At 41.1% G+C, this 25,746-nt stretch overlaps 1 protein-coding gene across 1 annotated transcript in view; it reads left to right on the forward strand.

Moving 5' to 3' along the window:
• The window catches only part of LOC106573268 (zinc finger protein 536), a 42,206-nt gene that overhangs the window by 7,133 nt on the left and 9,327 nt on the right, over positions 1–25,746 (forward strand). The window contains exons 2-4 of the mRNA XM_014148177.2: positions 11,410–11,464; positions 11,614–13,253; positions 18,835–20,073. Coding sequence (XP_014003652.2) covers positions 11,410–11,464; positions 11,614–13,253; positions 18,835–20,073 — 2,934 coding nt within the window. The remainder of the gene's footprint in view (positions 1–11,409; positions 11,465–11,613; positions 13,254–18,834; positions 20,074–25,746) is intronic.

Below are 25,746 nucleotides of genomic sequence, written 5' to 3' on the forward strand. Positions count from 1 at the left end.
CATCTTTAGATAGCTAGGTGAGACAACCACATATCACAGTCACATATACAGGATAAGAACATACATAGCGTTTTGCAAAAAAACTATTTTCATACACATCTAAAATCTATTAATTAAAAATGGGAGAACAGTTATATTTTACACACACATAAGCAATCATTTCTGATGAAAAGGCACACGTGAACAATTGGTGGATATAGTATTTAGGAAATATAGTCTTCAAATATACATTTCCTTCTTGGGGAAAGGGGATATGTATTCAACTGAAATGTGTCTTCCACATTTAACCCAACCCCTCTGAATCAGAGTGGTGGTGGGGCTGCCATAATCGACATCCATGTCTTCAGCGAACAGTGGGTTAACTGCCTTATTCAGGGGCAGAACAACAGATTTTTACATTGTCAGCTCAGGGATTCATTCCAGCAACCTTTCGGTTACTGGCCCAACCTTCTTAAACACTAGGCTACCTGCCGCCACTATTGGGTCTTATTGTGCTCTGTAGTATGTATCACAACAGATGACAAATCACTGCCAAGGAAGACATAATTATAGTAAACCAGAACGTTTAAAGTAAAACATAAGGTACACTGACTCAGGGCCGTGCACAGATCTTTCAGGGAGCAGGAACTCAAAATGAAAAAAGGGCACCCAGCGGCATGTTGGTGAACATAAAGGATTTGGCCGTGTTCTGGAGTTATGCTATTCTGAGCTGTGTTAGAGATGGTTGGATAGGGCTGTTGCCCTGCAGAGTCTAACCATCTGAAGAGTCTAACCATCTGAAGAGGACTACCCCATGCAGATACACACTGATCCACTGCTCAGGTGAAAGACATCCCCTCCCTGTCTGTCTCAGTGTTAACACTTCCTGTAATTTGAGCCAGAGCTTTGTTTTTGTCCAGAATGAACAGTTGGTCTGTGCGAACAAGGGCAACTGTTTACACGTTAGTGATTTAATATCACTGTGTGTTTGTCACTGTGTGTGTGTGTGTGTGTGTTTCCTGATGGTGCTGTTTACACATGCCTTATGTGTGCATACACTGAGTAAAAGCCATGTTAAACAGGCCTTTGTGAGCGTACTGTATGTGTACCTCAAATTACACAGTGTGAAGACAGATCACCATGATCCTTGTCTCATTGTCTTGCATTGTTGTGAATGAAGGCATTTCCCTTTGCCTCCTTTGTTTGACATATCGTTTACTAGAATAGGCTGTTTCATTTGGATATTTCCCAAAAGACTGGTAAAGATACTGCATGCACAACAAGCGTATATGAGTCTTCTCTATTACTCACGTGCTCTTTCTGTCCACTGTATTGGTGCAGTAATGAATGGGACTGGTTAGGCCATTCTGTCTCAGTCAGGGTTTTTGGGGGCCTACAGTGAAGCTCCTATAGGGTTTCATTAATCCCCCTGTCAGAAGAGCTGTGAGTATCTTCTGTCTAGGGCTAGGCCATGGTGGTCAGCTGCATTATCAGTAGGCCTATCCTCTGCTTTAGTAAAGGGTCTTTATCAACAGTGTGACAATCCACAGGCTGGGTGGGGTGGATATGCACAATGGATAAGCAGGGTGCCTACATGTACTTAGATTTTTCAAATGTCGATTTTTATACATGAGCTACATTTTTTGCAACGAGTAATTCTTATGAGTCCTTTGTATCTCCATAGAAGTTTTAAATCAGACATTTATGTGAAAAGTTTGACAACATGTCATCTTTCATGGTCATGATGACACAAGGCAAAGCCAAAGAGTCTGGGCTATTCAGTCCAAGTGGGCCAACTATTGTGACTGCTGTTTATGTTCTTCTTCGTTCATGTAAAAGAAAGTGTAGGTCACAACATTACTGTGGTACTATGTTGTTATAGGACTTGGCTTAGGTTGCTGTTTGTTGTTAATTGAAAGCAATTGCAGGCTCAGCCAACATGGTATTTTTTTTCCACAGTTGAAAAGGTGCAACATTGCATCATAAACCATCCCCTACTTGAAATTAGAACATGTTAGAATCAGAATTTTGATTTCAATTGGTTTTACATCTGTCCAATGTCTGTTGAGAATCTGTCCAATGCTCTAGAACAGTGGTTCCCAAACTTTTTATAGTCCCGTACCCCTTCAAACATTCAACCTCTAGCTGCATACCCCCTCTAGCACCAGGGTCAGCGCACTCTCAAATGTTGTTTTTTGCCATTGTTGTAAGCTTGCCACACACACACACTATACGATACATTTATTAAATATAAGAATGAGTGTGAGTTTTTGTCACAACCCGGCTCGTGGAAAGTGACAAAGAGCTCTTATAGGACCAGGGCACAAATAATAATATAATAATAATCAGTACCTTTTCTTTTTATTTAACCATCTTACATATAAAACCTTATTTGTTCATCGAAAATTGTGAATAACTCACAACATGTTAATGAGGAGGGTGTGCTTGAAAGGATGCACATAACTCTGCAATGTTGGGTTGTATTGGAGAGAGTCTCAGTCTTAAATCATTTTCCACACACAGTCTGTGCCTGTATTTAGTTTTCATGCTAGTGAGGGCCGAGAATCCACTCTCACATAGGTACGTGGTTGCAAAGGGCATCAGTGTCTTTAACAGCATGATTTGCCAAGGCAGGATACTCTGAGCGCAGCCCAATCCAGAAATCTGGCAGTGGCTTCTGATTAAATTAAATTTTCACAGAACTGCATGTTGCAATTTTGATGAGGCTCTCTTGTTCAGATATCAGTAAGATGACTGCAGGGCATGAAAGGGATAACGAATCCAGTTGTTTGTGTCATCTGTTTCGGGAAAGTACCTGCGTAATGGCGCACCCAACTCACTCAGGTGCTTCGCTATATCACATTTGACATTGTCCGTAAGATTGAGTTCATTTGCACACAAAAAAATCATACAATGATGGAAAGACCTGTGTGTTGTCCTTGTTAATGCAGACAGAGAAGAGCTCCAACTTCTTAATCATAGCCTCAATTTTGTTCCACACATTGAATATAGTTGTGGAGAGTCCCTGTAATCCTAGATTCAGATCATTCAGGCGAGAAAAAACATCACCCAGATTGGCCAGTCGTGTGAGAAACTCGTCATCATGCAAGCGGTCAGACAAGTGAAAATTATGGTCAGTAAAGAACTTTAAGCCCGTCTTTCAATAAAAAAAACAGTGTCAACACTTTGCCCCTTGATATCCAGCGCACTGCTGTATGTTGTAAAAGCGTTACATGGTCACTGCCCATGTCATTGCATAGTGCAGAAAATACACGTGAGTTCACTGTAGTGACTAAAACGTCTTTCAAGCTGTCAGGCATTCCTTTGGCAGCAAGAGCCTCTCGGTGGATGCTGCAGTGTACCCAAGTGGCGTCGGGAGCAATTGATTGCACACGTGTTACCACTCCACTATGTCTCCCTGTCATGGCTTTTGCGCCATCAGTACAGATACCAACATGAGCAGCAGCTATGTTTTGCTACATACGGACGCTAGTGGAGAGTAACGGTTAATGTGATTGGATGTTAATTATTTGACTAGGCTACCTGTATTTGACATTGTGTTGTTATTTCGCTGAACACTAGATGGTTTAATTTTATTTTTGGCAGTGAAACGAGGCTACTCAGGCGGAAAAAAGAACTCACCCAAATGTATAGCCCTGTTGGAAAATATAAATGGACTGTTTGAAAATGTAAAGAAAAAAAAAAAGTTTATATATTTTTTTAATGTGAATCACATTTTAATTAGGGGTACCCCCGACGGCATTACACGTACCCCGTACTCCAGTTTGGGAATACCTGCTCTAGAACTGTCATTGGTCTATATTAGCAGTTAGTCAATTAGCATACCTAACAAGGGATATAAAAAATGCATAGCATTAGCATATATACTGAACAAAACTATCAATGCGACATGCAACAATTTAAAAGATTTGACTGAGTTACAGTTAGGAACTAATCTATGGATAACACATGAATGGGAATACAGATATGCATCAGTTGGCCACAGATACCTTAAAAAAAAGTAGAGGCATGGATCAGAAAACCAGTCAGTATCTGGTGTGACCATCATTTGCATCATGCAGCGCGTCACATCTACTTCGCATAGAGCTGATCAGGCTGTTGATTGTTGGCTGTGGAATGTTGTCCCACTCCTTTTCAATGGCTGTGCGAAATTGCTGGATATTGACAGGAACTGGAACACGCTGTCGTACACGTCAATCCAGAGCATCCCAAACATGGGTGACATGTCTGGTGAGTATGCAGGACATGGAAGAACTGGGACATTTTCAGCTTCCAGGAATTGTGTACAGATCTTTGTGACATGGGCCCGTGCATAATCATACCAAAACAGGAGGTGATGGCAGTGGATTAGTGGCACGACAATGGGCCTCAGGATCTCGTCACAGTATCTCTGTGCATTCAAATTGCCATAGATAAAATGTAATTGTGTTCGTTGTCCGTAGCTTATGCCTGACCATACCATAACCCCACTGCCACCATGGAGCATTCTGTTCACAACGTTGACATCAGCAAACCGCTCGCCCACACAACGCCATACACGTGGTCTGCGGTTGTGAGGCCGGTGGGACGTACAGTACTGTCAAATTCTCTAAAATGACATTGGAGGTGGCTTATGATAGATAAATTAACATTCAATTCTCTGACAACAGCTACATTCCTGCAGTCAGCATGCCAATTGCATGCAACCTCAAAACTTCAGACATCTGTGGCATTGTGTTGTGTGACAAAACTGCACATTTTAGAGTGGCCTTTTATTGTCCACAGCACAAGGTGTACCAGTGTAATGATCATGTTGTTTAATCAGTTTCTTGATATGCCACACCTGTCAGGTGGATGGTTTATGTTGGCAAAGGAGAAATGCTCACTAACAGGGATTTAAAAAAAATTGTGCACAAAATCTGAGAGAAATACGCTTTTTTTGTGCATATGGAACCTTTCTGGGATCTTATATTTCAGCTCATGAAAAATGGGACCAAAACTTTACTTGTTGCGTTCATATTTTTGTTCAGTGTATATGCACGGCCACATCTTGGGAGCCCAATCACATCACACAATGCTTAATACCAATCACCCTCTCTCTCAATCTCCCCCTGAAAGAGTGTAATTCACTCTGACAGATAGCACCTGACAGGTCTGCCTATTCACTTCGCCAGCAACCCTGTCTCCCTCCACCTCCACATTATCCAGCCTGTCATATTAACTAGTACCTGATCATGGTTCTAAGCCTTGTGATTACACACCTAGATGATCAGGACAGCGCTTCTTCAAACATGAGGTGGATGTCTTTCAATGTTTCTCTCACACGTTTCAAATGTGCTTAGCTTTCAGGATGATTAGGTTGTATTTTAGGGCCTGTATCAAGGATCAGGTCTCCCCTGTCCATGTAATATTTTTCATTATTATCTAAAAGGCAAAACTGGTCCTATACTTTGTATTGTAGATTCCTGATATATAGATTAGACATGGGAACAAAGTACTGTTTGGACTTTAGCTAGTAGGCTAGCTCATTATCTGTGTGTAACAATATAATGTAAATCAGGGATAGGCAACTCGACTCAGCCGCAGGCTGATTTTAGATCGTAGCGGATGGTCAGTGGGCCGGAACATAATTATAATAATTTGTACACTGAAATTTGACCACAACTAAACTCAAAAGGAAATTATATATAAAATAACAATAATTTCATACCTTGTTTACATTGATCACATATGTCTTTTGTTTTTTATTCTTGGGAACAGATTTCCGAGATATTATAATTGTTTTGGTGAATTCCTGTTGATCACCAGCAGAGGGCGACCATTTTGAATCCATTTTCACATTCACTCTGTTGGTAATGCTGACAAATTGGATCATACCTCTAAAAGTAGCAGAGATCCCATTCTGGAACTTTGATATGCCCGTAGAATAAATTATTTTCAAGAATATATATAAAAAAATGCAAAATCAAAAATAGTATATTTTGTATATTCATGTTTATATTTTAAAATGTTCATGAAATCATAATACTACTCATATTACAGAGAAAGCAGTAAAGCTTCATATGACACCATTGTTTTCTTTGTAGATCCAACAGTGCATTCGGAAAGTATTCAGACTTTTTCCACATTTTGTTACATTTCAGCCTTATTCTAAAAAGGATTAAATAGTTTTCCCCCTCATCAATCTACACACAATACCCCATAATGACAAAGCAAAAACAAGTTTTTAGAAATTTTTGCAAATGTATTACAAATATAAAAATGAAATATCACATTTACATAAGTATTCAGACCCTTTACTCAGTACTTTGTTGAGACACCTTTGGCAGCGATTACTGCCTCGAGTCTTCTTGGGTATGACACTATACAGCACACCTGTATTTGGGGAGTCTCTCCCATTCTTCTCTGCAGATCCTCTCAAGCTCTGTCAGGTTGAATGGGGAGCGTTGCTGCACAGCTATTTTCAGGTCACTTCAGAGATGTTCAATCTGGTTCAAGTCCGGACTCTGGCTGGGTCACTCAAGGACATTCAGAGACTTGTCCCGAAGCAACTCCTGTGTTGTCTTGGCTGTGTGCATAGGGTCGTTGTCCCATTCGGAAGGTGAACCTTCGCCTTGGTGAGGGCTCTAGAGCAGGTTTTCATCAAGGATCTCTTTGCTCCATTCATCTTTCCCTCAATCCTGACTAGTCTCCCAGTCCCTGCCGCTGAAAAACATCCCCACAGCATGATGCTGCCACCACCATGCTTCACCGTAGGGATGGTGCCAGGTTTCCTCCAGATGTAACGCTTGGCATTCAGGCTTCATCAGACCAGAGAAATTTTATCTCATGGTCCGAGAGTCCTTTAGGTGCCTTTTGGCAAGCTCCAAGCGGGCTGTCATGTACCTTTTACTGAGGAGTGGCTTCCGTCTTGCAACTCTACCATAAAAGTCTGATTGGTGGAGTGCTGCAGAGATGGTTGTCCATCTTGAAGGTTCTCCCATCTCCACAGAGGAACTCTGGAGCTCTGTCAGAGTGACCATCGGGTTCTCGGTCACCTCCCTGACCAAGGCCCTTCTTCCCGTGATTGCTTAGTTTAGCCTGGTGGCCAGATCTAGGAAGAGTCTTAGTGGTTATATATACAGGTGTGTGCCTTTCCAAATCATGTCCAATCAATTGAATTTACCACATGTGGACTCCAATCAAGTTGTAGAAAGATCTCAAGGATGATCAATGGAAACAGGATGCATCTGAGCTCAATTTCGAGTCTCATTGCAAAGGGCCTGAATACTTATGTAAATAAGGAATTTCTGTTTTTTATTTTTAATACATTTGCAAAAATTCCTAAAAACCTGTTTTCACTTTTGTCAATATGGGTTATTATGAGTAGGTTGATGTGGAAAACATTTATTTGATCAATTTTAGAATAAGGCTGTAATGTAACAAAATGTGGAAAAGGTCAAAGGGTCTGAATACTTTCCGGATGCACTGTACATTTGAAACACTATTGAGTCTCGAAGGAAGCCTGGGTAATGCCAAAATCTCATATGCCAATCATTTGTCAATGATTATTTTAGATACAAATCTCAAATATACTGTATGCCATGTGACTGTGGCCAAGACTCATGTATGGCCTTGTGTCAATTGAGAACGGTTTACTAAATCAGTGGTTCTCAATTCTCTCCTTAGGGATCCCCAGCTGTTCAGAGCTAGCACAACTGATTCAACTTGTCATTTAACACAACAATAACGCCTAAGGAATTTTAACAGTAAAATATGGCTTACCAGATTAAAAAACCCTTCATGGTTCTTCAAAAGGATCGAAAAATAACTTTTGAGATTGATAAAAAGTTCTTTAGATAACCATACTCCATAAAGGTTCTATAAAGAACCAATAAAAAAGGGTTCTATATAGCACCTAAAACAGTTGTAACCATAGCGGAACAATGTTTTGCAGCTACACTACCAGTCAAAAGTTTTAGAACACCTACTCATTCAAGGGTTTTTCTTTATTTTTACTATTTTCTACATTGTAGAATAATAGTGAAGACATCAAAACTATGAAATAACACATATGAAATCATGTAGTAACCAAAAAAGTGTTAAACAAATGAAAATATATTTCATATTTGAGATTCTTCAAATAGCTACCCTTTGCCTTGATGACAACCCCCATCTCCAGCATCACTCTCCGCCACATGGCCTCAAACTGCACCATTTTGTTTCTCTCCAAAGCCCACACACTGTCAACATTTAGATAATAAAGCATTTTACCTTTCCATTGTGTTAACGACGGAGGATTGGTTGATTTCCAGTTAAGTATATGTTTTTTCAAGATGATTGACAAGAAAAGTATTGTCCAACCCATCGGGTATCTCACTGCACCCTCATATGCCATGTCTTGAAATATACTGACAGGCGGGTTAAAAGTACATTTACATTGTAATTCTTCTGACAGCCAACTTTCTAACTCCGCCCATAACATTTGGACTTTATAGCATTCCCAGAAGTCATGGATTGAGTCATTGTTCATTTTACACTTAAGACATGACTCAGCCATTTTGCTGTACAATTTATATAAAACAAATCTATACATTAGTTCATAGTGGATTATACGTACATTCTATGCCTTTAGATTTTCATGTGGACCAATGTATCTGTGAATTCTAAAAAGCTATCCAAGGATTGTTCCATAGCGTTGGTATGTAGGGAGTGGTATTGGTTCTTCCATGTTGTTCTAATGTTCTTAATTTTGAAGTTGTTAATGTTCTTTGCTCCATCCTTTGAAAACAGACACGTGAAAAGATTGCACCTCTTCATCATGTAGCATGCACCTCTTCATTATGTACCCATTGTTCCTCTTTACTGCTTTTAACTATATATTGCAAGTAAAAGCCTTGGGTGGCAAGTTAATTAATACAATTTCAAGTCTGGAAGGTTAAAACCACCCTCAGACTTAGGAAGATGTAAAATGCTCCTTTCTATTCTATGAGTTTTATTAGCAAAATAAAGTTTGTTATGACCAAGTATACTTTTTTAAAGAATATGTTCGGTGGGGTAATTGTTATTACTGAGAATAACTATAAAAACTTTGGGAGCCATGCCATTCTGAAAAGGTTTATTCTACCTGGAAGATTTATGGGAAGATTGTTCCATTTAATTAGATCTGCTTTCATATTGTTAAGGAATGGGATAAAGTTATCTTTATATATTTGTTATCACTTATTAAGCATCCTATGTATTTGACATTTTTTGTGGTCCACTTAAAGGATTGGTGTATAATTATTATTTATATTTTTCCTATTGCCATTATTTCCTTTTTTCCCACATTAATTTTAGATCCTGAGATTTTATTGTATTCAGAAAATATTTGTTTACAAGGGGGGCATTGAGTTTTCAATATTGGTCAGGTATATCAGGAGATCATCTGCAAATACGTTTAGTTTATATTCATGTTTACCAATACTGATACCTGTCTAATTCTTTCTGCAAGCAGTTCAATTGAAAGTGCAAACAGGATGGGGAAAGAGGACATCCCTGTCTTGTGCCTCTTTCTAAATCAATTTCATCAGATAATGTATTATTTGTGTATATCTTTGCTTTTGGACATTTATATAATACTTTTATTACATTTATTATTTCAGCTGGAAAGTTGAAAACTTCCAAAGTTTTGAATAGAAAATGCAATTTAAGATGGTCGAAAGTCTGATCAACCTATATCTTGTTTTTTTGCATATTGTATTAAACTAAAACATGTTCTTGTATTTCTTTGTAAGTGTCTATTTTTAATAAACCCTGTTTGATTGATATGTATCAAGTCTGATAAGACTTTTGCCATTCTATTGCTTATGAGCTTTGTTATTATTTTATTGTCACAATGTATTAAACTTATGGGTCTGTAATCAGCAGGGGACTCTCCAGATTTTCATGATTTTAATATAATTGAAATAACTGTTTGATACATGGAACTAGGAAGCACTGAATTGAGTGTGGTGTTTTGTCATTTGTGTAAATAGGGGTGCTACTTTGTCCCAAAATGTTAAATATAATTATATGGGAAAGCCTTTCATTCCTGGTGCTTCTCTCCATACGAATGTTTTAACAGTGTCTAATATTTATTTTTGGGTCATCTCTGTTTTTATTGAATATTTTGTCTGCTGATAGTTGATTCAAGGTTGTTGAGTCTAAGAAGGCTGTAGGATCAGTCCAACTGTTGTTTAATTCTGACTGATATCGATTGTAATTTTTTTTATTTTTTATTATATAGTACCAAAAAGGTATCCGCTATGGTTACAACCCAAATAACTCTTATATAGAACTTTTGGTTTTTAGTATTTATGTAACCTATGCCGTCGTAGCATGTTTTGAACTTGCCTCTTTGTTTGTTAGTACATAGAGATGGAGAGGAAATGGGTCGGTGGAGAAGAGGAGAAGAGGTTATGTTTCATTGTTTTTTGGCTTTTGGTTGTACAACAATTTGAAATATTTGTGAAATATTTGGTAGGATTTGTAGGACATGATTTGATACGTTGTTTGGTGCTGTGTTGTTTATGCTTGCTAAGTATTGTAGCTACCTTCTGTCAGTCTAAAATGAGACCAAGAGAAAGATTTCCATCTCACATCATAGTATTGGTATACTGTAAATGGAGAGGAAGACTTTGTTGTTAGGCGTAATCAGCTTTTTAGCATCCTACAACAATAAGGTGAGACAAATACTAAAGACAGGAATAAGAAACACACAGTATTTGTCTTACTCTGCTTGATTACCTATTTCAGGTGCATTATCTCCTAGCTGAAATGATCAAGCATGTTAACAACATACATACTTAATTTGTCAGATATGTTTAAAGGCCCGATGCAGCCATTTTTGTATCAATATTAAAACATTTCATGATAACAATTAACTACCTTAATGTAATAGTTTTCCAAAAAACTAAAATAGCTTTTAGAAAAAAAGTATTTCTCAAGCAATAATTTTTCTAGGACTGTGTGGGAGTGGTCTGACTGGGGAGGAGAAAACTGAAAACTAGCTGTTATTGGCAGAGAGGTTTTGAACTCTCTTTGTTATTGGTCTATTATCCAATTTACCGACTGGTGATGTCGACAGGCAAACCAAAACTCCCGCCAATGCAAACCTGCTGATTACAAGGAACTGTGTAGATTGTATTTTCAACCAGCAAGTATGAGGAAATAACACTGACCAACTTTTTCCACACTTTTAGAGTGTTAGTTTTCTGCTGTTTTACAATATGAAACAAAACACAGAAAAAAAATGTTTTTTTACTGCACTGGGCCTTTAACTAGAACATTTACACCAAAACTTCCCTAGAATACTTCATAATTTTCACTTTGAGTTTTCTGTAAATGTAATATGTAATATGAGGGCTCTATTGCACTTATTGCTCACGTTCATGCCTTATGTGTCTTTTTTCTATTATTTTCTCTTTTTAGGTGGAAGTTTCTATTATGTGCCTAGGTGTGTCCAACTCCCATGTCTGAGGAAAAGGTATCAAAGGTTGCTATACCATCAACCACAAGCAGAAGCTTCTGAAGGACTCTGGGACATCCAATCTCTGACCACCATACTGTAACAGTCCACAGATCCCTGAGTAGATAAAGGTGCCACGCCATTGGACGAGGACAGTCACACTGAAGGAGCCAGATGGCACTGCTAGCCAATCAGCTGATGGATTCAGCCAGGGTTGTGAGTGTCATAAATGGGAGGGTGGACCACTTCCCACAGTTCCTGAGGGTACAGAACCAGGGTCACATGACCCAAGTCAATGGCACCCAGGAAGACACGCGCAAGAACAGGAAGTACCCGTGCCAACTGTGTGGCAAGCGCTTCCGCTTTAACAGCATCCTGTCGCTGCACATGCGCACGCACACGGGCGAGAAGCCCTTTAAATGCCCTTACTGTGACCATCGGGCAGCACAGAAGGGCAACCTCAAGATCCACCTGCGCACTCACAAGCAGGGCAACCTTGGGAAAGGCCGTGGCCGGATCAGAGAGGAGAACAGACTGCTCCACGAGCTGGAGGAGAGAGCCATCCTGAGGGACAGGCACATCAGGGGTGGTCTAGGTGGTCTGCCCCAGCCACCACGACCCCACATAGCCCATCCCCAGCAACCCAAGCCTGTCTCGACCACCACCCAGCTCCCCTTGACCTTCACAGGTTCTAGCCCTGTAGAGACTCTATCACTGCCATCCACTTCCCCCAAGATGACCATCACAGGCCTGGAGGATCACACCCAGGCCCAGCCTTCTGCAGGTTTCCGCTGCTCCTTCTGCAAGGGCAAGTTCAGGAAGCAGCAGGAGCTAGAGCGCCACATCCGGATCCTCCACAAGCCCTACAAGTGCACCCTGTGTGAGTTCGCCACCTCCCATGAGGAGGAGCTCATCAGCCATGTGGAGACGGCCCACATCGCCTCCGAGTCGGCCCAGACTCAGAGGCCCACGCTGGGCAGCGGTCGGGGCATGAAGCACCCTGGTGGGGAGTTCCCCTGCGAGGTGTGCGGTCAGACCTTCAGTCAGGCCTGGTTCCTCAAGGGACACATGCGTAAACACAAGGACTCGTTCGAGCACTGCTGCCAGATCTGCAGCCGGCGATTCAAAGAACCCTGGTTCCTCAAGAACCACATGAAGGTCCACCTCAACAAGCTGGCTGCTAAGAACAAGCAGCTCCCTGCTGACCCGGGGGTATCTGTCAGCATGACTAGTGTAGCCCAGGATGCCCACTACATCCACCTCTACTCCCAGTACATCTCAAGCCTCAACAGCAGGTTCCTCTCCGCTGAGAGAGCGGGCCATTCGGAGTTCCAGCAGATCTTCGCCACAACTGGCATTGGGATGAAGGTGAAAGAGATGCTGGGTAGGATGCTGGCACCAGGACACGATTCAATGACTGAGGGGGAGAGTAATCACTCTTTGTTGGGCTTGAATAATCTGGTGCCTCCTCTGACTGCCAGCAACAGGGAGTATCAACTACAGGCTTCTGCCAACAAGGGAGACAACCTCAACAGCTACCCAGGCTGGCAGGTCATGGCACCAGGACCGGCTGTAGATCAGGGAGACATATATACAGCTAAAGAACAGCAGCGGGTCTACCTGGCTAAGCGGAGGGTGTCATTAGATGAGCGACAAGCATCTGTGAGCGACCCAGAGAACCAGGCTATTAGTAGGCCTAGCAGCCCAGGACTGAGCCATGTCTTGGAAGAGAGCCTCATAGGACCATGCTTCTCTCAGACTGGCAGTACCCAGGATGACAGCAGCCTACCCTCCTCCCCAGTCTCAGGTACATAACCATCTTCTCTTACTTAGTGGTTGCAGATTGTTTAAGACATTGTTGTTTCTGGTTTTCTAAATGATTTGTTATAGGTCTATTTATGCATTCTGTATTCTATAGTCAATATTTTACAGTAACTGACGTATCCTCAGTTCCAGGGTCAAGGTCAAATAGATGACCAGCATATGATGACTTCAATGGGCACATTTATATAGAGAGGATGTTTGAGAACTTCCATAAATCGGCCATATGTTCCAAATATATACCATTTTCTATCCCTCCCATCATGCATAGACTAGAATGGAACACAACTGCACCGTTCCATTAGGAGATAAAACTATGCCTTTGGCTAAACTTCACTAATGTATTCAGGTGAACTTGTCTTGAAGCACAGGGTCAGTACAGCAGCATATCCATACAAAAAATATAATCAGTAATAATAAGGCCTTTCTTTGCTTATTAACTTTAATGTTGTCATGTTGAATGCTAGAGATAATTAGCCTCTGCTATTTTATATCAGTCCAATTCCAACCCCTTGCCTTTCCTACGGGGCACAATATGTTAATGCATGCCATCTGGTGTTTTTAATGATTTGATATATACCACCTGGTGATTTTTATGATTTGATATACCACATGGTATTTTTATTGATAGTCTTCTGTTCCACCTGGTGATTTTGATGATTTGACTCCCTGGGTGCATGCTTTTCTTGTCATGACATCCTGTTAACACATTGTCTGGATTCTAGCTGCAGCTCTAGTGTTTTCAGATAAAAATACAAGCTTCCTCATCTCCTCCTTAGCTTAGAATTCTGGATCTTTTACAGACCTGGGTTCAAATGCTATTTGAAATTCTTTCAAATACTTTAGCTGTTGTCGATTGAGCTCGCGTGTTGCAATGGAACCAATAGAAAAGTCCCCAAAGTGCAAACTCCCACCAGGCAACTGGGCACTCTAGGTAGACTAAAGCAAATACTCAAAGTATTGGAAAGGTTTCAAATAGTCTTTGAACCCAGGTTTGATCTTCTAGCAGGGTTAGTGAGAGTCAGTGTCTCTGACACGGTTTTGGGGGATTTGATCCACTGTTTCCCCAAATGAAGGCCGTGAAACAGAGATAAATGGATCAGGTCTAATCTTGTTAAATGTTTTGTTGACATATTGTCTACTTATACTTGTATGCACATGTAAATACCAGCATTTTAAGGGTAATCCTGCCACAGCCCTTTACAAAACAGCTACAATCTATGGTATTTTCAGCTTCTCCTGCTTCCCCAGTCCCCAGCCAATACTACAGGCCTATGTTTGTAAAAGCTAGCTGAGAATGAATCGGAGGAAGTCTGGGCTGCCACGTTCGGTATCAGAGTGTAATTTGAGTCGATATTAAGCATGGAAACTAATTCATTTTAAAGGTCAGGCGTCAGTGCTTCTTTAAATGATGGATCCCGGCTCGCCTCTCCTCATCTTGTTCCCCTAGTTCCTGTGTAATGGAAGACTCACTCAGGGGCTTAAGGACTGCATTGTTTTGCTCTGACAATATATCCCCGAGACCTCTGCAGCTGCTGGAGAACATACAGGCACTAAGTGCAAGTCTTGATGAGGGGCTTTAGGAATGGGATAAGTTTGCTGCGCCTGCTAACTGATCGAGTGTGTCTCGATGGGCTGGAGTATTACAGTGGCTGGAGGAGTTCTAATTCAGGAGATGTTGAGGAATTATCATTGTTGCCAGATGTTTCAGCTTGAGACACATTGATTAGGCCTGAATAAGTGGCCGTTTTATTCCTATCCAAAATGGCTGTAGTCATGAAGTTATACTGATGTTTCCAATATGGATAGCGGATACAGTTGTCAGAGTTAGCGACTGCTTTACTAGATACAGTACATGCAGATAAAGTTGTCCAAATACAGTAGTGATACAAGTGTCAACATGTTAGATTATGGTCTGTTTACTCATATGGATACTAGCTAGTCTTGAGAATGGTGTTCTTAAAATCTAATCAAGACAGATGAAATACTCTAATTCTAATCTTGGATCGTGAATAATGACTCGTTTTTTAAAAGATAAACTAATGGGAGTGCTTTAGAGGCCCCTGACCTACATCAGAGCGTCTGGATTTGAATTGGGAACATAAACATGCCTGAAATCCTCTGACAGTTATTCATTAGTCCTATTCAAACTCTTAACCCCAAGGTCAATGAGCATGTAATGATATCGTCATCACTTAGTCTTTGTTCCTTTCCCCGGCCTTCACGCTACTTTTACTGTATACATGTTAACACGTTACGAGTGGTTACAGAGAGACAAGGAAGGATCATGTTTAGGGGTATAGAAATCAGTGTAACTGTATTTAATCGTTCTAACTTCTAGTTCCATCTGATGATGCTTAAAGGGATAGTTCAGAAAAAAACATCTACATTTGTAATTTCGCTGAACAATCCCTTTAAATGTGTACCATAGCTGGGGGGTTTTAAATGCATAAACTGGGCCTATACAAGTAGATTTGAACACTTCTGATTTCTGATTTGTAAACCGGATTACCTTTTGGCTTGACTTCCCATTCTCACTTCTGTCCCTTAATCCTCTTTTTAATTATTATTGCAGATAAGAGGTATGAGGCTCAAATGAAGCTCAAAATTCTTGTTTTCCTAGACGCTGATAAAAAGATTTACCGTGGGAGTTGTGAACACCTGCCTTGAAATATTGCTCCACGTCTCCTGAATGCCATTTGGCTTAATTGACTTGGAAACGTCCCAAATGCGTCATTGACGATGTGGTCTAATTAATATTAATAATATATGCTATTATAAACATCAAAGAACATCTGGTGCACTTATTTTCTCCCCAGCAGTCTTGTGTCTCTTCCTCTCAGATGGTTCCATCTTAAAGCAAACCACCTAGGTTTATTCATTTAGGTGCTTTAGTTTATACTGCATCTATACTTTTATAATAGAACAATAATGTGTTTGTGTGTGTACACGTGTGTGTGTGTGCACACTCATGTGTGTTTGTGTGTGTGTGTGTGTGTGTCTGTATACATGGGGGGTGAATACATTGAATAAAGAATGCATTTCCATATGAAATGAATCACTTTCCCCACCAGCTGGATGGTTTGCCACAGCACATTATTTGAGTTGTTATTTTGCATTTCTAATCGCAGGCTGTATAACTCATATGCACCACTTCATTGTATGATCCTCTGTGTTAGGTGAGAGAGGCAGGGCCCTGTAATGATACAGTAATTGGAGTTCGGTTGATCAATCGAAGCGCTAAAATTACTCTCGCACATAATGTGGGCCTCAGCAGTGTAAGTAAATCTAAAACTGATTAAGTTAGCATGAACAACACAATTACAAAGATGGCACCCGTCCAAGGACAAGAGAAAAGGGGAGAGTCGGGTGTTGAGTCTTTGTTTGGTTTTGCTGCTCTGGGGGGTATTAGCGAGCAAATGTGTTTATGAAAGAGACAGTGGCCAAAGATAAGGTCACATATGTCTGTGTTCTGCGTTTTATTTATTTTTTGTCCGCAACAAGCCTATTTGGTGAAAATACACTACTGGTGTGAAAATGCACATATTTTCTTCATGCAAATGTTTTATTAGTCGCATGAAAATCTGTCACCAATTGGATAGAAACCTAGCTCGTGTGTCTGTGAGTCTGAAAGACTGCCGTTAAGCAGTAGGATTTTTTTTTGTTACTGGACCCACTGGGCAAAAACTCGTTTAATCAACGTTATTTCCACTTTATTTCAACCAAAATATTCAACGTGAGGACATTGAATACACTTGGAAAACGGATTGGATTTGCAAAAAACCATCAAGGTAAGGGAATTTTTACCTAAATCGAATAACATGGTAACATTTTTTGTTATTCACGTTAGTGGACAACTCAGTCTAATGTAAATCAAAATTATATGTTGAACTGACGTCTGTGCTAAGTGGGGAGACAATGGGTGTTTCTGAGGAGGCTCCTTACCTGCTCACTGTCCTGGCTGGACACACTCACACACTCACACACACTCACACACACACACACACACACACACACACACACACACACACACACACACACACACACACACACACACACACACACACACTCACACTCACACTCACACTCACACTCACACACACACACACACTGTGTGTAGTTGACTGTGTGTAGTTCAAGGTCATTTATATGTGACTAGCAGTGCTTTCTACCTCATTATTAGTGTGGGGCTTTATGATCTGCTCCATTCAATTCATTTATATTCCTCTCTCCTCTAGCTATATTATGTCATTTAAAATTCTAATATTTAAAGAAAGGCTCTTTAAAAATAAAATAATTTATCATTAAATGATGGATGGTGTTAGTATTAAAGTTGGAGACAGCATAACAAACAACTCTAGATCATTAGAGACTGACCTCAGGGAGAAATTCCTCAGGGTCAGGTCTGATCTGGGGTTGTTATAAAATGTATATTTCAGCCAAGGGAAAGGAATCACTGTTGTTAGTCAGATATTAGTCCATTAAAGAAGAACAATAAGGCATCAATATGCATAGAATTAGATGAACAGCGCTGGGCTTTATCTCGCCATCCCAGACGCCACATCCCTAAAAGACACAGTATAATATATGACCTGACCTTCAAATGCCAGGAGAGTGTTGGACAATAAACTGCCAATATTTGTGGCTTAATGGCGCCGGATGACTTTTACAGTAATTGGAATGGCACAGAAACAGCTGGGCTGCTTAAAGACAGAGGAATTGAAGCAGTGTGTCTCAAATGGCATACTATGCTCTATATACAGCACGACTTTTGACCAGAGCCCTGGCCAAAAGTAGTGCACTATATAGAGGATGTGGTGCCATTTGGGACACAGCCAAGCACTAACTCAAAATTGTGGAAGTTTATGTAACCCTATAGGAAAGGCTGTTATTACACAGCTCAACCTAACATGACACATGGTGGGAAATGTTCATGTATACGGAGTCCATATTAGGACAGGCACACAAATGACTTTAACACAAGCTTCATGGACATGTGACTTTGTCCTAATATGAACATCGTACAGGTGAGAAGTCAATCCAAGTTGCTCACCAAGTTTATGGGGAAACCCAGTTAGTTGCTTTCGATAGAATGGGGCCCTCTGTCTGCAACATGTGCACCTCTTTCATTTCATTTAGAAGATAGCTACTACAGTATGTCATTATAAAGATTCTTATTTGCTGCTTACATCTTTGAGTATATTCATTGCGTATGGTGCTCTGCTCTCCATACTGTGCAATGATGCATGGCTTGGGCTGAAAGCTGATTACAAGCCTGATTTACTACAGAGCACAACTTAAATCATTCAACTCAGTATTGTGTGGCGCTGCACACATTGTTCATGTTCAGAAATGGCGACCATATTTACACACACATTTCCCAAGTTCACAGAGATGATCCAATCGCTCAGGTTCTTTAGGTTGGTTTTCAGTATGCCAATAATTTAGTCGTACAAGTCAGACAATTGTCTCTGAAATATAGCACATACTATCCAGAGAAACATGAATGTGAAAGATTGGTAGTCGAGACGATCTGATTCAGGCTGTGCCGTTGTTCTGTCTTGTAGCTCTAACAGGTGAGGAGAAGCCGTACAGCTGTCCCCCCAGTGACTACACCAGCCCACAGTCACTTTCTCTCAGTTACCGTCTGGAAGGCTACCACCTCCACCACCACCCCCAGTGGAACCACGACACCAGGGACAACATAGACCCCTCGTCCCCACAGACCCCCAGCCCCAGGGACCGGAGCCCAACTTCTGACCTTTACAGTGGGCTGGAGGATCCTGATGAGAACAGGAAAAACCCAGCAACTCTGCACATGGACAGGCTAGCACCCAATCTGCCTAAACCTTCCAACCTGCACCAGGCCTATGGAGGACCTCCAGCTATGGAGGACAACAGTGTGAAGCCACAGGGTCTTCATCAATCCATTCAGACCTTCATCAATGGCCTGACATCTAGTGTTCTGAGAGGGGACAGAAAGAGGAGGGCAGGGGGAGGTATGGTCAGCACTCGGGGGGGAGGACAGGGGAGCTCTGAGGGGGAGGACCGTGTTGGAGTCAAGGGGAGTGACCGGGACAGTGAGGGGGAGACAGGTACTGGTGGCTCTGCAGTCACACCTAGGACCAGGAAGTCCCAGTATGAGCCTCTGGATCTGTCTCTCAGGCCAGACTGGGTGCTGTCGCCTCAGGCTGGCTCAGCCCACATGGACAGATCTCAAGGGGGATTGACTGGGTTATTCCTGCAGCACAGCAGTGTGTGTAATGGCTCCCTCTCCTCCAATAGCAACAGGCTCCAGGCACACACTGGGCAACACACGGCCGAACAGTCAGAGATTGGATCTGGCACTGGTGACCTGGAGATGCCCACAGAGCAGGACGACCAACACAACTATGACTTCTCAGCTCACGATGAGGATTGTGCACCCGAGAGCCATGTGTTTAACAAAGCTGAGGAAGAAGAGGAATTCAACAAGCTAAGGATCATGAAGAGTAGCAGCAGCGAAGCACGGCTGAGTGAGAAGATGACAGAGATGATGGTTGGCCGTCCCCATGGGCCCAGTGAGGCCCCTCAGTGTCCCCAGGAGAAGCAGGGCCAGTGGGGCAGGTCGGTCATCCAGCCTCTCCTCTCTCCTCTGGAGCTGCTGAAGCCAGTGCCGACTCCTCACCACCACCACCACCACCTCCACAGAAACCTCCTGTCAGTCCTCCAGTCTTCCAGTGGCCAGAACCATATGCTCCTCAACGGCCATGCAGCCAGCTTGAATGGTGGCGGTGTAGGGCCCATGGAGAGAGCAGAGACTTCAGGTGAGTGTTTCTCTCTCTCTACCCCATGAATGATGTCATCTGTACCTCTGTCTCCTAATCTTACTCTTTCCCCATAGTAACTTCATATTACATGAGCGTTCAATGCCATCTAGTGGTCAAGTAGTGATCCTGCCTCCTTATAACATCATACGCCTTACCTATACTATCCTCTCCTATGTTTGGATCTTTAGAACACTGTTTCATTAGGTAGATAGGCTTACCTCAGCAGACAATGTGTCAGAGGAAACGGTTGCACTGTAGTTAGTTTGAACACTTTTGATTGTGATTCTCAGAAGGACTAAAACAAGGGTATTGGAGTCATAGGTGTGTGGCACTGATTACATCCCCACTTAGAGGAAGATACAATTTCACCATCTGATCAGTAACAAATCACCCAGGCAACGGGACCCATTTGATGGAGTGGCTTAAATCTTGTGTGATACGCCTGCAGAGAGCAAGATTTAATCACCTGCCTCTCTAGAGAGATCTTTCAGACAGCTGGGATCCTTTGATATTATATGCATGTAATACGCGTGCAACTCGAAACTCTGTCAGTCTGATCCATCTGATGCAGAAACACAATATGAAACACTATATGAAACACAATATGCTCTTATAAAAGACATTAAAGTGCCAGTCAACTCTGTTTGGGCACAACATCTGTTCTGTTCTTGTGTGACTTACTGCCTTCAAAAGTGTACAGTATCCCAGCTAACAATTCTAGGGTAGAGAGAATGTTTTTGTAATGTTACCCGTAATGTTCCTCTAATGTTTGAATTTCCAGTATTCTGTTAGTCGGGAGAACATTCTATCTAGTTAGCATGTTTTGGTGTCATTGTTAGGAGAACATTCCCTTAATTAAGTGATAATGCCCGAGAAGCCGGTGTTTGGAGGATATATTGGCACGGGTGTTGTTAGGCCCGTTACGAAGTTGAGGGCTGGCAAACCATGCCGATATATCCTCTAAACACCGGCTTCTCAGGCATTATCACTTTATACAACGGGTTACCAACATATTCAAATAATGATTGACATATTTTCATTAAAAATATTATTTTGATGAATTTATTCATACTATTTCATCCTTCCACAAGATATAGTCCCGAAACAAATCTAGGGTTGCTACCCAAGCCGGCTGGTCGTTTGTTCTATCGGTTCGGTTGCCAGAGACGCCACTCAGTCGTTCAGTCTTTTTGTTCTGTATCTATGGACGCGACCCAGTCGTTCAGTCTTTTTGTTCTGTATCTATGGACGCGACCCAGTCGTTCAGTCTTTTTGTTCTGTATCTATGGACGCGACCCAGTCGTTCAGTCTTTTTGTTCTGTATCTATGGACGCGACCCAGTCGTTCAGTCTTTTTGTTCTGTATCTATGGACGCGACCCAGTCGTTCAGTCTTTTTGTTCTGTATCTATGGACGCGACCCAGTCGTTCAGTCTTTTTGTTCTGTATCTATGGACGCCGACCCAGTCGTTCAGTCTTTTTGTTCTGTATCTATGGACGCGACCCAGTCGTTCAGTCTTTTTGTTCTGTATCTATGGACGCGACCCAGTCGTTCAGTCTTTTTGTTCTGTATCTATGGACGCGACCCAGTCGTTCAGTCTTTTTGTTCTGTATCTATGGACGCCGACCCAGTCGTTCAGTCTTTTTGTTCTGTATCTATGGACGCGACCCAGTCGTTCAGTCTTTTTGTTCTGTATCTATGGACGCGACCCAGTCGTTCGTTCTAAATGTTCCATTTATAGTGGAGATCAAGTTTCTAACTTCACTGCCTGGGCTGATGAGACAGTGGATGGAACAGATGGAACAGAGTAAATAGGCATTTTAACGTCATAGACTTAGCCGGTGGTAACTTGTGGAATAGACACAGGCTGGAATGCACTTTTAACCAATCAGCATTCAGGATTAGACCCACCGTTGTAGAATGTCAAACAGAACATACCCAGATTGTGGTTACCATGTTCTCAGAATATACAATACTAATGTTCTAGATACGTTTCATGGGATGTTGCAAGAACATGCGTGTCCAGTTTTCAGAGGGTTAGGAGAATATTCCATTAACGTCCCACCAAACATACACAGTACATGGTTGCCATGTTCTCAGAACACAAGATATTAATGTTCTAGACACGTTTCATGGGAACGTTGCAAGAACATTTCTGTGTATCAGTTGTCATGACGTCGCCTGATGGAACCAAAGAAATGTTCTCCCCACCAAAAAATGGCATCATTACACATCATGCCTTGTTACCGTTGCCTGGGCCAATCAAGGCCCTGATTGGTGAACCACTGATCCATTCATAGCTCTTTGTCTGTTGGCAATGATAAAGATACTGACACATAGAGTGTTTTCAACTGACACACTTTGACACACATGATAAAATTGTGCATGTTCATTTCTAAAGTAATTATTATTCAACAGTCTTCACCTGGGATTAAAACTCACAACCTCTTGGTTCACGGTACGCCGATCTTCCTGCTACACCGATCTTCCTGCTACGCCACCATGTCCATGTCATGTATGGGTTAATTTAACTAGTCTCATCACTTATTTCATTGACTTATTTCAGCAATTTAAGGGCTTTCAGTATAGTTGTCTAACGTTGGTGGGGCATATTAACCTGTTTTAATGATACTTCTAAATCACTATGATCAATAAAAGTTTTTCTTGAGTGTACTTTTAACAGAGCTGAGATTTACTGTGCATTCATCCTATTGCTTACAGCCTTACACCTATCAAGTTGTTTCGGATCTACCCAATTGCCTATGGGGGAGGGGTAGGGTTTCTTTTGGACAGTACAGGGCCTAACTATGCTGGCCCAATAAGCACACCTAGAGATATCCCATATTGGGACAGTGGTTAGGGCATTTGTCATTGGTGCTGGTGGCCTGTGTTCGAGACTCACTATGGGAATCACCCTACTCTCATATTCTTAGCAAAATATGTTAATGTCATTATTTAGCAAGTTACAACACACCTCTCTGATCTAAATGTGTTTGTCATTGAAAAATGGGAATGTGTAGGATTTCCCCTTGAGCACGAATTATGACCACATTTCCATTACCTCATGAATTAACAATATGTATTAATTCTATATAGCTGAGCATCTCAAAGAGAACTCTATGGTCTTTTTAAAAATATATATCACATATACAATTTTGCTAAGAATATGAGAGTAGGGTGATTCCCATAGCGAGTCTCGAACACAGGCCACCAGCACCAATGACACATGAACAAATGTGTCAGGAGCTAGGTGTCCATCTAATTGGCAACAGAGTTTCATACGAATATTCAAAAATCTGCATAAAACAATATTCGCATTTTCCTACTGGAGATGTTTCCATCAAACTGTCTTATTTTGGATAAACGGCTGTGCGTGATGACGTAGAGCACAAAAAAAAACACTTTTGCGGTTAAATTCCAACGTACCGATTAAAAAATACAAGTTAAATGGGTTTCCATTGCACGTTCAACCCTATTTGATTTTGTCACAAAAACTTTTGCATTACATAGCAAATGTGCCCAATCTGGTCTTGGCACATGCGCTCTTACCAACAGCTCGCAGATACAGTGCGGGTAGGCTACCTACATGATGAGATTATTATGGATATTATTATTATTATTACATTATTTGTATTTGTCAAACGGCAGCCAAGGATTGTTCATCATGTCACCTAGAATACGACTCTTGATATTTATTGGTAAGAAGCATCAAACTCAACACCGTGCACTTTCACCAACCTGTGAAGTTCATCATAACTTATTTCATATGTAGACAAATAAACTGCATGATTTTCGGAGTCGTAGTGGGAGGACCACACAACATATCATCGTGTGACTCCAAGTTTACTTTCGATATGATGGTTATTATATCAATATTTGCGCATAAAGTCATTTCCAACGCCATTTCTTGCACAATTAATTATACTGACACAAAAAGATCCCACCATGTCGAAACTGTGCTTAACCTATCCTGCAAACGAAAATCCTCGCTCAAGCCATGCGCGCTGTATAATTTAATGTACACATACACTGCACATATGTTTGACAGGGAGAGATGAATGGAGCTAGATACCTGCCGAAATGTACATATCGTTAGGATCGTAAGAAAATCCATGCGTAAATTGTTAGGATCGTAAGAAAAGCAATGGCAATGTGTGAAACATGAAACGTAAACGTGAAATTTCATATGTGAACATACAAACACCATGCTACGATTACGGACAAACATTTTAGGCTTGAACAAATCTTGTGTTGCAATTCTGAAGTACAATAGTACCTTTCAGAGTTTTGGCAGTTAAAAACAAAGTACACCAAACTGCCTGTGAGGAGTGCTATGCAAACAAGCATAACACAGTATAAAAAAAACGGAAGTCAGGGAAACCTGAAAGAGGTATCCTGCATGTTTTCAAGTTAAAAGTCTCTATTACTCCTCAGCTGAGTTTACTTAACATGTAGGTAGCTAATGTAATGGATTTGTTTGCCAGCACAAGTCTAGATAGCACTAGCTGTATTATGCCTACAACGGTGAAGTTTCAGTCCGCTAGGTGTATCTGTACAGCATGGGTATATCTCTGGGTGATGTGGACATCCCCATGCATACACGTATCAAAATATGACTAATTCAATATTGCACCATCCTATTCTCTGGGCTCTGTCTGCAGTCATAACCAGTAGTATCTACCAGGAATAATGAATCATAACCAGTAGTATCTACCAGGAATAATGAAACATAACCAGTAGTATATACCAGGAATAATGAATCATTACCAGTAGTATCTACCAGGAATAATGAATCATTACCAGTAGTATCTACCAGGAATAATGAATCATTACCAGTAGTATCTACCAGGAATAATGAATCATAACCAGTAGTATATACCAGGAATAATGAAACATAACCAGTAGTATATACCAGGAATTATGAATCATTACCAGTAGTATATACCAGGAATAATGAATCATAACCAGTAGTATCTACCAGGAATAATAAATCATTAACAGTAGTGTATACCAGGAATAATGAAACAGAATAATAACAGATGTTTGGTGAATCTATGAATTATGCATGACCACTGGAGTCTTTGCCACTCAAAATAAATAAAAATTCTAGAATATTTTTATGTTTATTTCATCACTCAACATCTTGCCAAAGCATATTCTGCAGGAGGGGTTAATATGAATTTTAAATAATTTGACACGATTTATATGAATCGGGTCATGAACATATGGACATTGAAATTAACAAGAGAGAGGACGTAGGCTAAATCTGGCATAAACTTATTTCCACACTTACAATAACTCTGTTGCAGTGGTCTTAGTCTCCCTATAGGCTCTTCCCACCATCACGACACTGCTGGCCAGTTGAAGAGCTTGTGATCTCTATGCAGCACTACAGCACAATGCGTCTTCGTAAAAGCACCCATCAGCCTCAAAGGATGCCCTTCTGGAGCCATAGAGTCATTATACCCTAATGTAGGCCTATTTGCCTACTAGCCAATAAAGTGCAGAGCATGTATGGTGCGTGAAACTCATCATTCCAACATATTTGAACATTTAAGTAATATTTTATTCAGTTCAGTCAGTCAGTATGTCATCAATTCAGTCATTTGTCTGAGTTGCAATAGGAACTAAATCAAAGAGAATATAACAGTCTTATCCATTTGTTTGTTGA

Source organism: Salmo salar, chromosome ssa16 (genome assembly GCF_905237065.1).
Source record: "Salmo salar chromosome ssa16, Ssal_v3.1, whole genome shotgun sequence".
Taxonomy (NCBI): Eukaryota; Metazoa; Chordata; class Actinopteri; order Salmoniformes; family Salmonidae; genus Salmo; species Salmo salar.